This window comes from Epinephelus lanceolatus, chromosome 14, assembly GCF_041903045.1.
Source record: "Epinephelus lanceolatus isolate andai-2023 chromosome 14, ASM4190304v1, whole genome shotgun sequence".
NCBI classification, from domain to species: domain Eukaryota; kingdom Metazoa; phylum Chordata; class Actinopteri; order Perciformes; family Serranidae; genus Epinephelus; species Epinephelus lanceolatus.
Window position 1 is genome coordinate 34,807,715 of NC_135747.1, and position 17,645 is coordinate 34,825,359.

Here is a 17,645-nt window from a genome sequence, read left to right on the forward strand (position 1 = left end):
AGACGAGATGATTTTTCACTAAATTTGAGCAAGATTTTTGGACAAATAATCATTTTTTCTTATTGAAGCACTGAACAAGAATGAAAGCATACAATTTAAGATAAGTAGTAACTTATATAGGTGGTTCATGGACAAAGGTAGGCGAGTTAGGTTAATCTGCATTTTGCCGACAGATTTAACATCAGAAATTTTGACTTTCAGTCACATGAAGACCTTTTCATTTTGACCAAGACAAATTGAAGGATGGGTAAATGAGATAAAGTTTTTGTGGCAATTAAGACATCACAAATTAAAATTCAAGATTATTTAATGACTTTTAAGGCCTGATATTTATGAAATTTGGACATGATTCTCACAAAACATTCCTGTCCACAAAAGCCCTGTTATAAAAAAATCCCTGTCCAGATGAAAACATAGAACAGAATTAATGTGCTGTCAAGAGCATGTCAAACCAACAGGTATCGATATTATGGTAACCCTAAAGCCACACAATTAATAAAAGTTACTACCTGAAGGCTACCTGTAAGAGTGACCTCTGTAGCTCATTCTGACATCTCTGTTCCTAAATATAGTGGAGGACTGACTGTATATTTGTGTGTAAGCATATAAAAAGTCCTGTTAGCAAGGTTAGAGCCAGCACTGTTTTAGCTACATCAGCCATTGCACGAAATGTTGCCTCATTTGTGACGCCTCATGAAAGAGATAATGGTGCAAACTCTTAAAGCCAGACTAAAACACAGTTCGCATGTGGACAAAGAGCCAAAACTAGAACATAGAAGAAGCTACAATTTCAAATTTACTCATGTACATGTGGACAAGGCCTTACGCCTTGTTTCCATTTATGTATGTAACATGCCTCTAGTGTCCAACGCAAGGAAGTGCATGTCTTTACAGATGGATAGAAACCTGGTAGAAACTGCCTGTAGCCATGAGGGAGAGGAATTTTGTCTGTTTTTCACCATCCAGTAGTTTGGAATACGTGCTTGGAACATCACCGGGACAAAAACAGAACCTGCCAGGTACGTAGCATGTTTTGTGAAATATTTAATTAAAAAGACATATGAACGACTGAACGAGTCATAATGACGATCTGACTGTATATAAGCAGAATAACATTACTCAGAGTCACAATATGTTAAAATTAGACAAACAAGTTCTTTTTAATCAGACAAACTAACGTGACAATGAACAGGCAACTGAATTGAAGGAAATAGCCTCTTAGCTAAGCTACCACACTGTCATATGATCTCTCCGAAATCCACCACAAAAGTAGAATTTTTTTTACGTACTTGAAGCAAACTGCAGACCGAAATATTATCTAAATGTTGTAATTGTATTGTTGTTGCTGTTACAGTTGAGATGATTTGATGTTGTGTTGTCTTGCTATTGTTATTACTGAAAGGTTTTTTGGGGAGCTTTGTCTTATCCACTGTGAGGGTCCAAAAGACAGAGGGATATCGTATGCTGTAAAGCCCTCTGAGGCAAATTGTGATTTGGGATACTGGGCTTTATAAATAAAATTGAATTGATTGTCGTGAACATGTTCTGTTTTGTAGTTGTGTTTTAATATAATTGTGTCTTTTAGCAGAGAAATTGTTTTCTGTTTCCTGCCGAGGGACAACAGATGAAAATGAGCTTATGGCTAACTCTGGTGCCTCTAAATACTGTTATATTATTGGAAAAAAGATTTATTTTTGAATCGAAAAGGAAAGACATTTCCCTGTTTTCTTTCCTTTTTATAACATTTCTTTGTTGGTGATGCAATAGATTAAGGCCAAGTTTAGAAGAAGGATGATAATGACATATTGATATTATCTAGTTGTTTTCGGTTGTTTGTTTTGTTGTTATGTTGATTTTTGTATGTCTGTGAATTTTCTTCTTTTTCTTCTTCCTTTTAATACCATATGTCTTTGTCAGTGGGTTATGATGTGTTATAGTGTTGTCGTGTAATTTGTAATTGTTTTATTTAAATAAATAAATTAAAAAAAACTTCTGGTGCAGTAGCATAGTCCCTGTTGATTAGATAAAATAAAATAAATAAATAAATAAAATTTGGATATCACAGAGATTAACAGAGGAATGCATGGACATTGGGTTGCCTCATCTCCGCACACACACGTAAGTGGAATGTGAATGTGACTTAAATGTTGGCCTGAAATTCTGGGAAAAATAATGGACACACATGATGAATATTTAATCTTTTACAACAAAAATAACTTAAAGAAATGACCCTGAAATGCACAACATTTCGCAGGATTTGTGGGATGTTGCTGAATGTGAGACAAATGTTCTAGTTTCACCATCGGTAGTCACCCTGGTTAGCAGACACCAAAAAACAGAGCTAAAAATAGAATGAGTATTGAGCTTCCGTTCACCAGGCGACCTTTATAAGGTGACAATATGTTAATGATGTGTAAGCGTCTTGCGGCACAACAACCCCCCCACTCCACTCAAAATCAATTAATGCAGGTTTAAATAAATCCCCGTCTCTGGCAGAGGGTTATTCAGTGTGACAGCAAGCCTACCTACAAACAGCTGGCTGCTGAGCCGTAAACGGAGGTGTCCGTCAGCTGGCGCCTCCAGGAAGCGGAAGGGGAGCTGGTCGACCTGCAGGGAGGCCTCCTTCACATTGCGCTCTGCCCTCACGTAGTGCCACTGTCTGTCATTAAGAGGGAGGTGGGACTTCACCGACAGGACCGCTGGACCGTTTCCCACATCAAAGGAGAAAGTCACCACTGAGGGAGCTGGGAGACCAGTGGGGAATCGCGCACACACACACACACACCCACACACACACACACGACAGCCAGGTCAGACTGAATGTGATATTAGGTTTTTTTATGTTCCTCTCTATCCTCCTTTCTGATGCAATGCGATACAATGCTGCTGGGAAAACTTGATGACCTGAATAGATTTATGAGGGGGCTCAGCTGACAGCTCGTCAATATTTCACAACGGCTCCGATGCTGCAGTAATACATAAAGGCTGCAAATATCCCGAGAACTCCTCCCTCAGGTTTGTGCAACAAAACACAATGTAATCAACAATTTCAAATCTATTTTATCACCTGTGATAAATAAACTAACACAGCTGCACGAAAGACTGGAGGTACTTATTAGATATGCTGTTTGGTGAGTACAACATCATGTCTCTAAATTCTTTAACGCACCTTATAAACTACTGTGTATCACTTTATCGGTGCTTGTGTAAACAAGTCAGTGTTTTGCATCAATATATCTGATTTGCAGCATTTCATCTCCTTTTCCCTCCAGTAAGTCTATGAGGTAATCTCCATCCATCTGGTGTGTTCATTAAGGATTTCGGCTTCCCTACATGGGTAGTAAGGAAATGCTTTTAACACCTCCTGCGACAGCATGACATAGCTGTTGACTGTGTCATTAGGATTACATCACGCTGCGCAGACCTGACAGCCTGCTTCTTGGGGAAATTAAACTGTCAACTACAGTACAGCTAACATTTCCATTTGAGAAACGCAAAAAAAAAAAAAAAAAAAAAAAATCCCTGACAGCTTTGGCGGGTGCTCTTATGTATGGCTATTCTTTTTTTTTTGGCGTTCTGTGTGCATGTCCTTGTCATGTACTTCTCTCTCTCTGCCTCTGAACGTTGACTCACAGCTGAGCTCCACTCTGATGAAATCCTTGAGGCCCAGGTTCTCCAGAAATACTCCTGAAGGAGCGCTAGTCTTGAAGTAGAAGGAGATATCAGAGGCAAGCTCGGCCTGTAAGGTGGGGAAGTAGAGATACGACGACTCCTGGTAGAAAGACGCTGCGTTCCATATAGACTCTGAAAGGAAAGGGAGAGGGAAAAGGAGAGTGGAGGTAGATCAGATTCCTGACTGAAGGAGGATGCACACCAAATAAAGTGCGCCTCATTTGACTTAATTGTCTTGTTTCTCTCACTCGCATCGTTTCCTCACATTTGCATTGACGAAACACAAGTGAGGAGTTAATGATGAAACATGACATCTGATCTGTCACCAGAGTTGGCTTCTGGTGGGAAACAGGAAGCAAACTGTGGTCTCTGGTGTCAGAATTCACACACTTTGTACACCCGACCGTCTGTCTCTGCCTCCCTCAGAGGTTCTGCTGTGGTACTGTAGAACAGCACGGCTCTATTTGATTTACAGTGAAGGAGGGCATGCCTTTATTCGATCGCCGCATTGTCGGGAAACATCACAACTAGATAACACTTTTAAGATTTCTTTTTTATTTGAACCAACATCCAGTGCTGTTGTGTCTTGTGTTTCACACAGTGTGAAGATTTCCACCAGTCGCCAGCTTTTCACTGAGCTGTTTTATTAGAGCACATAAAAAAAATGTCCTGAACTTTTGTTCGGAGAGTTCGTACCAGGGTTAAATGATGACCTCCAAAAAAATACCATAAAAGTAAATTAGTTTCTCATATAAACAGGACTAAAATATCTGGTAAGCAAGCATTTACAGTGTGTATGCAGCTCTTTATATGTGGAATCTTCCGCAGACCGACAGTCCGACTGCACTCTTTGGTTCCTCTCATATATATTAACATACATTTTTGGGCTTTTCTTTGAAGTAATCTTATCATGTGTTTCATATTGCTCCTTTTTAAAAAATATTTTTCATTTTGTATTTTAGCTCTATGATGTCCGTCTGTCCTGTCTTTGCCAGGACACTCTTGAAAAAGAGACTTTTAATCTCAACAGGTTTTTTTCTGGTCAAAGAAAGGTTTAATTAAAAATAATAATAATAATAATAATAATGAATAAATGTTTTATTAAGGGGATACACCCAGGTGAAAAGGAGTAAAGTTAGACTAATAGATATCACCATGACACTTCCTCAGTTGATTACTTTTATTAAGATAATTACTTTTTAAATGACAATTTTCCTGAAATTTCATGTTTAAATATGCAAATGAGATTTCATCTATTTAAATATGCACTCATTTGTATAAATTCCCACTACAGAAAGTCTCTTTTCATTTTATTGACATGTTTGGATGTCTATTTATATCAGCATCCATTAAAAAAAAAACAATTTTTGCCATGTTTTTAGGAACAAAATGTGCTATAAATCAGGCTATGAATGATACATGAACAAACCCCCTCTGTAAAAACCTTCAGAATATAGGTAGGAATAAAACTGGAAAGTTTAGTGTTTGTAAGTGCGACTGGAGTAGAGATCTGTGTGAGAGTGTGAGAAGAAATTAATTTTCAGAAAATGGCCTTCAAGATATGTACTGCAAAATTCCATTCGTTTTTAGACCAAAAATAAGAAACAACAGGTGAAGGGGCTAAAGATTTTAAAGGTGTGCTACGCAGGGCTGTCAATTACTCTTTGTAAACATGTTCGCGAGCAAAAGTTAAAGTAAAGGCCGACCTCAGATTCACTCCTGTTTGGCGTTTCTCTTCGCTGTATTTGGGTTTTTTCAGCACTGTGTCTGGATGCTTACGAACTTGGACCTGGTTGCTACCCTTTTTATAAAGCCCTGACCTTACCTGAGCACTGTGGGGGTACACACCCATAAACACAGAAAATAAAAAGAAAATCAGAAAATATAGGCAGAGGGCAGAATCTCTGCAGAGAAACACACCACTTACTGATGATAGAAAGGAATGGCTACACATTGTTTTTAGGAAAATCCTGCACAGTATCACTTAAACTCATTCAGCCATTAAGACAATTACTTTTTGTATTACAAATTCCACAACAGAAATATGAACACCCACATGTATTTTGGATTTCTTTTTTCATTAGTCTGAAAGAAGACATGTCAAGGAGACAAGTTCTCCCTACTAACAAAGGACTATTTCAAGGTAATAATATTGTGAAGAAACTAAATGCAATTGCCTGAGCTATTTCTACTGTGAGCAGAGTGTCTGAGATGCAGTTATTTGCATCTGCTTTCATATATATATTTTTTAATTTACAGCACATGTTCATACATTCATCACAGCCCAGTTCCAAGAATAAAATGTTGGCATTGTATGTTTCTGCAAACCCAAAACATGTTACAGTTGTAAATTTCATATCATATCAATGTTTCTAAAGTTATGTAGTATGTGAGCAAACTTTGTCATCAGGAGGTGTAGGGGACGGTAGATGGCTGCCACTGCTCGAGACCAACAAACAACAAAACTGAAAGTGTTCTAGCGACCTGTCACTGTGTTTCCTGAGGCTTTTCTGCTAACAAAGGTGGGTGTTTTTAGTGATTTGCTGTCATGTTTTTCTGGGAATACTGCCGTGAAAAGCGGTTGTTTTGTACCAAGCCATTGCTGCATTTCCTGCTGGAATAGTGCCACAAAAAGCGCATATGTTTTACAGAGACATCACTGCATTTCCTGCCAGGATAGTGCCATGAAACACAGTCATTTTTAACCGAGACACTGCTGCCTTTCCTGACGAAATGTGGCACAAAAAGCGATCATTTTTTACAGATTTCAATGCATTTCCTGCTGGGATAGTGGCATGAAAGGCCCATACTTTTTACAGAGACATCACTGCATTTTCTGTCAAAATAGTGCCAGGAAATGCAGTTGTTTTTAACCAAATCATTGCTTCATATCCTGCTGGAGTTGTGGCACAAAAAGCGGTTGTTTTTTACTGAGACATCGCTGTCTTTCCACTAGAACAGTGGCACAAAAAGTGACTGCTTTTTACAGACATCACTGTGTTTCTTTCCAGGATAATGCCAAAAACACGGTCATTTTTAACCGAGACACTGCTGCATTTTCTGCTGAAATTGTGGCACAAAAAGTGATTATTTTTCATCGAGACGTTTCTATCTTTCCACTAGGATAGTGGCACAAAAAGCGGTTGTTCTTTACAAAGACATTACTGTGTTTCTGGCTGTTTTTAGCCAAGACACTGCTGTATTTCCTGCCTGAATCGTGCAACAAAAAGCGCTCATCTTTTACAGACATCACTGCGTTTCCGCTGGGATAGTGCCACGAAATGCAGTTGTTTTTTACAGAGACATCGCCATGTTTCCTGCTGGGATAGTGCCACAAAAACCAGGTATTGTAAGCCAAAACATGACCTTTTCATTATTATAATCATAGTGGGTTTTGTGCCTAAACCTATCCACACGGTAACCATAGCACTGGTGAAACATAAAGAAATGTAAAGCTTCAAGAAATCTGTTACATAATAACGTACAAATGTTATGTATACAAATGTTTGAAACATACAATGCCAACATTTGTTCATTAAATAAGAGTGCATTTTATGATAAGAATGTCTAATAATGTGTATAAATTATTCATCACTAACAAGGACACAAAACAGGTATATTGCCTCTGGAAATATTTCAGATGTCTTGTGCAGAATTTGAGATATATTTACTGTCTTCAGGAAACGTTATCCCCACTTGGCTTCTGATATAAAATCATGGGGGTGTGAACCTTATTTGGCTGCAGATGAGCTATTAAAAATTCCCTGCCCTTTGTCCACAGCTCACTCTGGGACATGAAGCAATAAATATCAACAATCTCTTTCATGTTCCAGTGCTGCTGTCCAGCTCTGCCCCCTCCTGCGTCTCCCCCACCGTTTGGCACCACATGAGTTTGTAAAGACGGACCTCCTGGCAGGTCCAGCAGGTTTTATGAGGTTACAGTCCACACGGCCAGTTGTCTGACGGAACAGACTGATTTTAACTTTTAATCCATGGATAAACACATGAGGCATCATCTGAGCTCGGGCTGCCTCTGATCAACAGTAAGCCTGGGAATCAAGGCCTCCATCTGCAACCAAATCTGGCACACTCGCTTCAACACTGAGGTGATCACCTACTGTCTCCATAACAACGCAGAGGGCCGATGTGGTAGATGGCCTGCGAGCCCGTTCTGTTGGTGTCTCCAATCACGATCTGGCTCACTGGCAGGTGGTCTTTATAGGAGAGGATCCCTGTGTCATTAGCCCTGTGGCACACACACACAAAAAAGAATTAAATAAATGGTGCCACACTGCCCTCGAGGTGGATGCCTTTCTGGGGGTCCAGATAAAGGCATCCATTCTTCTGCATTAGCACAGAACGCAGAGTAAACACATTAAAAAGGGAGCAATCTATCACAATGCAGACAACTGCCTCTGGAAATATGCAAACTGAGCTGAATCGAGAGAGGCTTTGCAGTGGATTAACATACGGTAAACAAAGACATTCAGAGCGTCTCTCGCACAAAACTATAATGCAGCCTTTGTTTTTTCCGTCAGTGCTTAAGAAATATGATTAGATTGATCATGATTGTTATATTATGTACCAGCTGTAATTAATCATTTTGGAGTGAATGCTGGTTAAATAAAACCGGTGACGAAATTCTGACTGAATCTATCTGACTGCTGGAGATAAAACACTGAACAGATTCTCAGAGCTCTGAAAGCCTGATCGATGAATTGACTAATTAATCATCAGCAGACTTTCTGTGGATTATCGCAGGGTAATATATACAACCACAGATACACCACAGAGCCATTAGGAATGATCATTGATGCTATTAATGATTAGGTTGTTTTTTATCTAGTGGTCGTGTCCTTATTTCTTTATATGTTTGTTAATTCATATTTGGGACCTCATTATTTAGAGGATGTGGTTCCTATTAGTGTGGGTTGGAAATACACTCAGTTTTTTTTTTTAAAGATATTTTTTGGGGCATTTTCAGCCTTTAATGTATAGGACAGACAAGCGTGAAGGAGGGGGAGAGAGAGGGAGTGACATGCAGCAAAGGGCCACAGGCTGGAGTCGAACCCGGGCCGCTGCGGCAACAGCCTTGCACATGGGGCGCCTGCTCTACCACTAAGCCACCGACGCCCCATACACTCAGTTTTTGCCAGTTTATTAGGTACACCGAGCTATATAAATGCAGTCTAATAAAACAGTCCTGCAGTAAATCTGACCTGCATGAAGGTTGTAATGTTCAGTTTTTGTTTTGTTGTTCTCATAACATTCAGAAAGGTGTTGTTGATACATATAAATATCTGGGCATTTGCTTTGACATGAATTTTAACTCAAACATCACACTGGAACTTTAAAGGAACAGTGTGTAAGATTTAGGAGGATTTAGTAGTGTCTAGGAGTGAGGATGGCAGATTTCAACAAACTGAAACTTCTCCCGGTTAGAGTTTTTTCAGGGTTCATTGTTCAGGAGGATTTTACTGGGGTTGCCAGCGAAACAAAAAAAAACAGATCCTGTGATGTAATCCAGTAAAAACACTGATTAAAGCAATGACTTATCCACAGAGGTCACTTCCTCTCCAAAATAAACAGATCCAGTGATTAGGGATACACGATATTGGATTTTTTGCCGATATCCAATATGCCAATATATAACAACTCATTTGGCTGATAACCAGTACCGATATTGATATATCCACTTCTTTCTCCACCTAACTTTAGTGATCATCAAGTCTATTCTGTAGTGGAATTAAATCATTTTATACATGCATACTCTTATCGTGATGGCCCACCAGCAGATGGAGACATGAAATAGAACGTTTTTCAATGTAAAGAAAAAGCATGTTCGCTGATTCTAATATTTCATTTTCAAGCTAATATCTGCCGATACCAATGATGTGCTGATATTATTGTGCATCCCTACTAGTAATGTAATCCGGTAAAAACACTGAATAAAGCAGTTTTACTTTACAAATCAGTTTTCTTGATGCTGATAACTTAAGATCCAGATGTTCAGGAGGTTTTCAACCAGAAGTTGATTTATCTGCAGAGGTCTCTTCCTCTCCAAAACAAACGGACCAATGATATAAATCGGCATAAACACTGAATAAAGCTGTTTCTCATTAAAAATCTGTGCTTCTCTGATACTGCTTGTCATGAAGGGCCTGCTGACTACAGTGGCCAACATGACATGAATGGTCTTATCTAGAGCCAGTGTTCAGTTTCTCTGCTCTGGGCTACTGTAGAAACATGGCGATGGAGCATGGGGATCTCTGTAGACATGGACCTGCTCCCTATGTAGATAGAAACGGCTCATTCTAAAGTAATGATAACACAACAAGAAAGAAAAGAAAACATACTTATTATATTATATTCCATTTCTGCCAATATATCCCCCTAAATCCCACACACTGGACCTTTCATTAAGAAACTCAACCTCACATTGGGTTTCTTTCACAGACTAAATTTATGTTTCTCTCCATTTCAGGCCTTTTCTTGTCTCAGTTACAGTACGATGATTCCATTTACAAATCTGCTTGTCCCACTACTACGGCCAAACTTGACCCACTTTATCATGTTGCTTTGAAATATATTTTAAACTCAGGCGACAAGACTCATCACTGTGTCTGTCTTATGGTCTTCACTTTCTATGCGCAGCATGCAGCAGTAGTATATTTCAATGTACAAGACCATTCTGCCCATGTACCTTTGCTCTAAGTTTGTATTTGTACAATATACCTACAGTCTTAGATCCAATAGTTTGCAAAGTCTGCACTCAAAGGTGCCACCTGTGTGGATTGAGGCTGGAAGAAGGAGTCTGTTTTATTACTGCCTTTGGTGTTGGAATGACCTGCAGGCGAGACTCAATCTAGACTCCCTTATCTCTCTAACCAGTTTGAAAGTTACCAGAAGTCCTTAACACAAACTGTTCTTGCTGCAAGACATAACGAAATGAGGTCTTTTTGTCTGGACTGTCTGTACTGTACATTATCTCTGTAAATACATCTTCTTCTTTGGATGCATGGTTTTCACTCTGTACCATTTATGATGCCTTGTTTTGTGTTTTATTGTATGTATGTATGTAGGTGCATGTGTTTGGTGAGGTGTTGATTAATCTGGGATCCCTGTGGAAATGGTGGAATGTAACTAAGTATATTTACTCAAGTGCTGTACTTAAGGACAAATTTGAGGTACTTGTACTTTACTTGAGTATTCCCCTTTTATGCTGCTTTATACTTGTACTACACGACATCTTGGGGGTAAATACTGTACTTCTACTGCACTACATTTGTCTGACAGCTAAAGTTACTTTTTAGATTACAATTTTTATACTTTCATGCTCCAGTGAAAACAAACAAACACACAACGAATTATAGACTGGGAACATTCTCCTACTTCCTAAGCTAAATAAACTCTTGGAGGAGCTGGAACATGCCTCCTAGCAAAGCTGAAAACAGGCTGTTTTTCTGACTTTTGAGAGATATGTAATACTCACAGGACAGCCAGGCTACAAATGCTTCAATCATATGATGATTTCATAGAATATGATGCATTGCTGTATGTTTAACTACCCCAGAGTATATAAAGGAATTAAATTTTGCACAACCTTAAATATCTGCAGCAGTAAAATGCAACAAACACATTAAAGCAGCAATAATATTAATCAGATAGAACAGTAAAACACTGACAGGGGACAGTTTACGGCACAATATACTGCAATTATAGACAAAATATTTATACACACCTCTCAATATTAAAATATATATGCAATATAACAAAGGAAAATGTTCTCCCTGGACTATAAATGCGTGCTTGTGTGTGTCTCTGCTGTGTACCATGTGTCTGTGTCAGCGTCACAGTTGCAGAAGTAGTTCATGTCCACGCAGTTCTCTTCCAGGCTGCAGGAGCACTGCTGCACTCCAGGCAGGAAGCCTCCCCAGTAGCTCCGCTTCTCTCCTTCCCAGTCCAGCCACCAGGTTAGCGGACTGCCGTCTGCAACAACACACCAGTCAGACAGTCAGTGACCACTGCAGCAGCCTGATACCAGAGCTCGAGCTCAAGTAGGTCAAGGTCATGGGTTATATTTGGAGGATTGCATTGTTTTTCTTCACAGCTTTATCTTAAAGTACTATAAATACACTGAAGGTGGAAATGCACTGGAAAAAAAAAGATTAATAAAAACACCAAAGAGAAATGAAAGATTTATAGATAAGCAGGCGACTGAAATCCTGTTCCTTCAGAGACCGCTGTGCCGAGAGGCTTATATAATACAAGACATTATAATGAGAATAAAATCAAGCAAATAAGACTGGGAGTGAAGGTGAGAAACAAAAGCTCACAACATAAAGAAAAAGACAACATGTTTTCATCCCAAGTTGTCAGATAGTGTGATGTTGACCCCTTTGGTGTCTCTGAGACACACCCTTTAGTGTCTGTATGTGAAGCACAGCTGTTTCTTGGGAGAAATTCATTAAAATCGGTGGTTAATATTGTCAAACGGCCTCGGTTCGTTTCAGGCAACAGTAAGTTTAAGAAAAAACATGTTTTGTTTTAAAATGAGTTGATAACGTGACGTAAATGTGAAACATGAGCAACGCAAGTACGTGACAGACGGACAGAAGTTATGTAATGTTAAGTTAAAACTGCACTGCCTTTTGGTTTTACGTGGGACACAAATAGTGGTTTCCTGCATGTAGCTGTGGCTGCAGACACATTATGGTGAAGGTTAAGGAAAGATGTCTGGGTGTGTCGTGTACTGAAGTGGTCATGTACTGAAGTCAATAGTCTGTAAGACTGCACTGAGACCCTCTCTTGGGTGAAAGTCCGTGTTTGTTTGACCCATCCACCTAAGGACGGATCCACCCTAGACAGACTTTCTTGCCTTTTATACTACGCCAGTTGTTCTGACTGTCAAATTGTGGAGGTGGGTGTGGTCAGTAGTCTGCTGCAGGGGTGAGGTGTAGGGGTGATTGACACAGCTGCTGCTGGTTTGTTCTGATTACATCTCTCCATTGTCATGCAGTAGTGTGCTGGCCCTCGGAGGACTGGAGCCCAGACCAACACTGCCTGAGTTTTTGGTTGAAAGCTGAATGGACGGGGAGACATGTGCTGGAGGAGCCCTGCAGCCATAGGCACATGTCTCACGGCTCATTCAGCTTTAAAACAAACACTCAGGCAGTGTAAAAAGGAGAGATGTAATCAGAACAAACCAGCAGCAGCTGTGTCAAATCAGCTCACCTGGTGCTACTCTCATGAACCACCCCCCCCACACACACACACATCTTTCTCCTGCAGCTGACTACTAACCACACCCACCTCTACACAAATATTACCAGATGGGATTACATAGGAGTTAGAAGAAAGCCTGGCGTGTCTTCGGTGTTGGTATCACACTCTGAGGGACATGACAAAGTGTCAGCATTTGACAACCTTGGCACCAGACTGGGCTTGATATGACAGGTTTTTCGTAATTAGAGCATTTGGGCTAGAAGCCAACAGATCAAGTGTTCAAGAACTGGAGTAACTGGGGTAAAATGAATTTGTGTATTTATTTGCACTTACAAAATAGAGCAGGACTCTTCAATGTGTTTCAGACCAAGGACCCCTGAGCTGAAAGAGCGACAAAGCAGGGACCCCATACTACACATACTGTATGAGATTAAGTTTCATATCCCTAGGCCTACAATAACATGTCGAGCGACCTTAAGTGCCATGTACAAACAATACGCTTACATGGTAAATATAATGATAAGCTATTAAAGTCATAATTATAGAATAATTCACATATTTATACACCATATTTTAATGCTAAACATACATTTGTAAGGCACAGTGATTTAGCGTCAATTAGCTAGCACACATGAGTGCAGGAGGATTCATGGGTGACAATTAAGTGGGACTTATACTTGTGCGTCAGCTCTATTCAGAGCCTACACAGTTGTGAGCATTTACACTTGTGCAGTGGTGTGTCTGTGTCACTCTGCAGTTACACCTCCAAAAAACTAGTTGGCAACAAGGTTTCTGTGAAGTGCTGTTAAGTTTAGCAGATTCAAAACACACATTAAACACACATTAAACATGTAGATAGAGACAATTTCAAACGCAAGTACACAAATCAGCTTCACTATAACTCGCAGCATTCACAGACAAAGCACTTAGCTTTTGCTGGACACATTTTCCCCACAGATACAACATGCTAACGTTATTAGCACAAGCCTATGGCATTTTACCTTGTATAAATTAGCCCTGCGGCTAGCCAGCTTTTCAGGGACAACAGCAACATTTAACAAAGGCAACTTTACAAAATTCAGCTCTATTACAACTCACAAGGTTCACTGACAAAACAACTGTCCTATACTAAACATGTTTTCCAAACAAATATAACATGCTAACGTTATTAGCACAAGCCTATGGCATTTTACATTGTATAAATTAGCCTAGTGACGAGCAGAGATTTCCTCTGCTCATATGAAGCCAGGATAAATCACACACAAGACTTAAAATGCTGTTTTTGTGGAGGCTTTATTGTCTTCACTATTTATTGTTTCTTATCTGTGAAATTAAAGTAAATAAAGCTTTGTTTCCACTGAGGGAAATGGTTTCAGCTTACAGTAATAGACAGGAGGTCTGCGTCACTGCAACATGTAGTTACATATCTGGGGAGGTGCACGTCAGGCTACAGCGTAGGTACCGCACTGATTAGACGCATAAGTATAAATCTGGCATTAGCCCTTCATCAGTGTTGTGTACTATAAATCAAATGGGTTGTTTTTTATGAATAGGCTGATTTATTTATGCTAATGATATTTTGGACTCATGTTAATGTGTATTTTCAGACATAGTTATTTTTTGAAATCATCAAACAATAATTTGGCGTTGTAGTAACTCTGATGACCCCCTGTTGAAGACCCATGAGACAGTATTATACAAGATATGATATAAACACGAAGGCACACAAACATATAAACACATACATAAAACATGTTTACACACTGTATTCATACTTGAAGTGACACACACACACACACACACACAATCTCATGTCACATGCAATACATACACACACACATATGTACAAAGTTGGTTTCATGCATGTTGTTATTTTCATCCTGATTGCTTTATCAACTCGGCTGTTTATAACCCAGATTTAAAAGCAAACCAAATTAGCTTCGGCTCTGATGCATAGCTTATTTGTATGTGGCAGTGTTTATCTGTATGGTCCCTGTTAAATAAAGAAAGAAAGAAACAAATAAATAAATAAATACCACGTGCTTGCAGGCTGGAGGCTTATACAGAGACTTCTCCACAAACAGAGATAAACACATGACATTAAATATTTTTGCAATTTAACCAAATTGCTTATTTTCTCTGTTGCATAAATGTATTTGTTTTGGTCGTCTGCTGACACGTTGTCTGTGTGTCAACGAGGCGAAGCCATACATTATAGGCATAATTCATTACCTCCACTCTGAGGTTAAGTGGTCCAGCTTCAATCATCTGTCACACAACGTGACCCTGCATCGGAGATGAGGCCAGCGAGGAAGGAAAAGCCCATTAAGCCACGCGTCACCATACATAATCAAGTGTCACATGCTACGATGCTTTCGTCCTCCCCAGCATACATTATAGTTTATATGTATGGATACACATGTCATATTAGGCTGATGGAGCAATGAATGTCCCATCTGCATTAATTCACCCTCCATGTGAAACCCTGCTCCCGTGTAGATAACAACGGAAATCTTCTCCAAACAGGATCTGATGATGACTAACAGTCTGATGCCACAGTCTGACAGAAGTTAAATGTAAGCACTGGTGAAACACAGGCAGGACAGAAAATGATGTGGGCCAGAACAACACTGGCCGGAGAGCCAACATTTGCATTACAAAGGTTGCAAATAATACACTGTTTATTGTCTTTCCCCTACAGTAAATCCCTGTCACTGCACTCACTGCATCCCCTCTCCTCCTGTTCTTCTGCTTGTTTTAAAACACGGCTCAGACACTGAACAGGTACACAAATAAGAAAAGACAACAATCGATACTTCCTGAAGGAGAGGTGAGGCTCACTCTCTGCCTTAAACTGGCTTGATATTGACAGGACTTGTTAACAGAGAGCAGAGCAATTCTCTCCTTTACTGGAGATTAAAGTTGGAGTGTGGACTTTTTGTCTCCCCCCTCTGGCAGTGAGAGTAATTACACAAACACTGGTGACGTTCTTTTGACTTGTGCCTGAGGGTGACCTCGCCTCATCTCTCAGCCCCCAGGAGCGCTCTTTTCAAGTCTTTTTTTGACGTTTATTCTTCCTCTGAACGCCAAGTTTCTTTTTTATCTCTAGTGTCCACTCCAGAAACTTCTCTTGGACTCCTCTTAGGATTTTCCGCCTTATGCTGTGCTCACATTACGAGGGACACAGCAACAGGCTACAGGTCATTTTCAACAGAAGCTTCATGAAGCTACAAACTGATGCCAGGTTCACACTGGATGTAGAAGCGCTGCTTCATGGAGCGCTGCCAGTTTGCTTTCGGTGCCCATGTTAACTGATGGAGCTGTTCACACTGGACGTGGTGCGACGCCGAGCACTCTGGCTGGCTCGCAGTCTGCAGCGATAGTTATGGCATCTGGTCCATTTATTTACACAAGCGGCGAGCGAATCTGGCAAGAAAATACACTGATAATGTCTTTTAAAAAATATAAAGAATAGATAACATATGATATAAATGATATGATTAATGATAATAAAACCCGGCATGACGACCGACACGTGTCACTGCGGATGGGCATGGTGCACTACCAATCAAAATTTAACTGGCCCCATCTTTTTTCAGCACTCTAAAGATGCAGTGAGGCATTAACCAATCATATGTTTTTGTTCTTAGCTGTTGTACTGTGTTATTTAGCTAATTAGTAGGGATTGGAAACTGGTTCAATTCATCGACATCATTAGCCTTTATGCTTAACGATTCCCTTATCGATTCTTTTCATTACGCCAAATCTTTACGTCGATGACGCACGTCACGCTCGTCAGTCAGCAGTACGTTCAACAACAAACAAGACGTAATTGTGGAGAGACAGAAGCGGATGAAAGCTTGGCTTCACTTCACCAAAAAAGACTCATGACATTCACTCATCACAACAGCATGACGTGCAATTTATGCAGCACCGTAATTACGTGCAAGGGCGGAAACACCACCAATGCTACAGTGATTTGTTTTCCACTACAGGGCTCTACTGTGCGAGCATTTTAACGTTACTTGAATTTGCAACTAAAAATAGTTTTGTGCGAGCAAAATAAATCATTCAGCACGCTGTGCGAGTACAGATTTCAACCAGCAGCAGAAACGAAAGGCGAATCATGCCAGTTGTGGGTTGAACGGGGGTCACAGACACAGACACGCACAGGAATACGTATTCCTGTCAAATACGGCGGCCACAGTGCTCCGCGGTGCAAGATAATGGCTTACCGGCGACTGAGAAGCCCGGCTCCAGGTCCAATAATTTCCTCTTCTTGGTGTCATGACTGCCCAAAAGTACCTGAACAGCCGAGCTGTGGCGGCATACAGGTATGTGACGTGTCAGAGGAGAAACAAGCCGTTCACATTTCCACAAATCTCACCGCACTTTAGGGACTGTTCTTTACTTATGAAGGGACTGTTCTTAACTTGTCAGGGGAGGAGGGTGGATGGTTGATTTTTATTTTATTTCTTTATTTTATTTCAATCCCACCCTATGTTAATCACTTATTGATGCTGTTTTTGAAGTATGAATAAGTCAATAAGTAATTTATTCCATTGAAATATCATTGATGTATTATAGAAAAGTGATTTATCTTTTTATAAATGACAAAAGGCACATCTGCCTCATTTTTGCTGTGGTATCGTGATACTACTCAGAACCATGATATTTTCACTGGTATCATACTGTGGGTCCCAATTTTGGTACCGTGACAACACTAACAGATTCTGTAACGTTATTTG

At 40.0% G+C, this 17,645-nt stretch overlaps 1 protein-coding gene across 1 annotated transcript in view; it reads right to left on the reverse strand.

Moving 5' to 3' along the window:
- cntnap5a (contactin associated protein family member 5a) overlaps nt 1-17,645 on the reverse strand; it is a 188,688-nt gene that overhangs the window by 41,288 nt on the left and 129,755 nt on the right. The window contains exons 14-17 of the mRNA XM_033617802.2: nt 11,505-11,661; nt 7,791-7,918; nt 3,634-3,804; nt 2,526-2,744 (exon numbers count right to left, since the gene is read on the reverse strand). Coding sequence (XP_033473693.2) covers nt 2,526-2,744; nt 3,634-3,804; nt 7,791-7,918; nt 11,505-11,661 — 675 coding nt within the window. The remainder of the gene's footprint in view (nt 1-2,525; nt 2,745-3,633; nt 3,805-7,790; nt 7,919-11,504; nt 11,662-17,645) is intronic.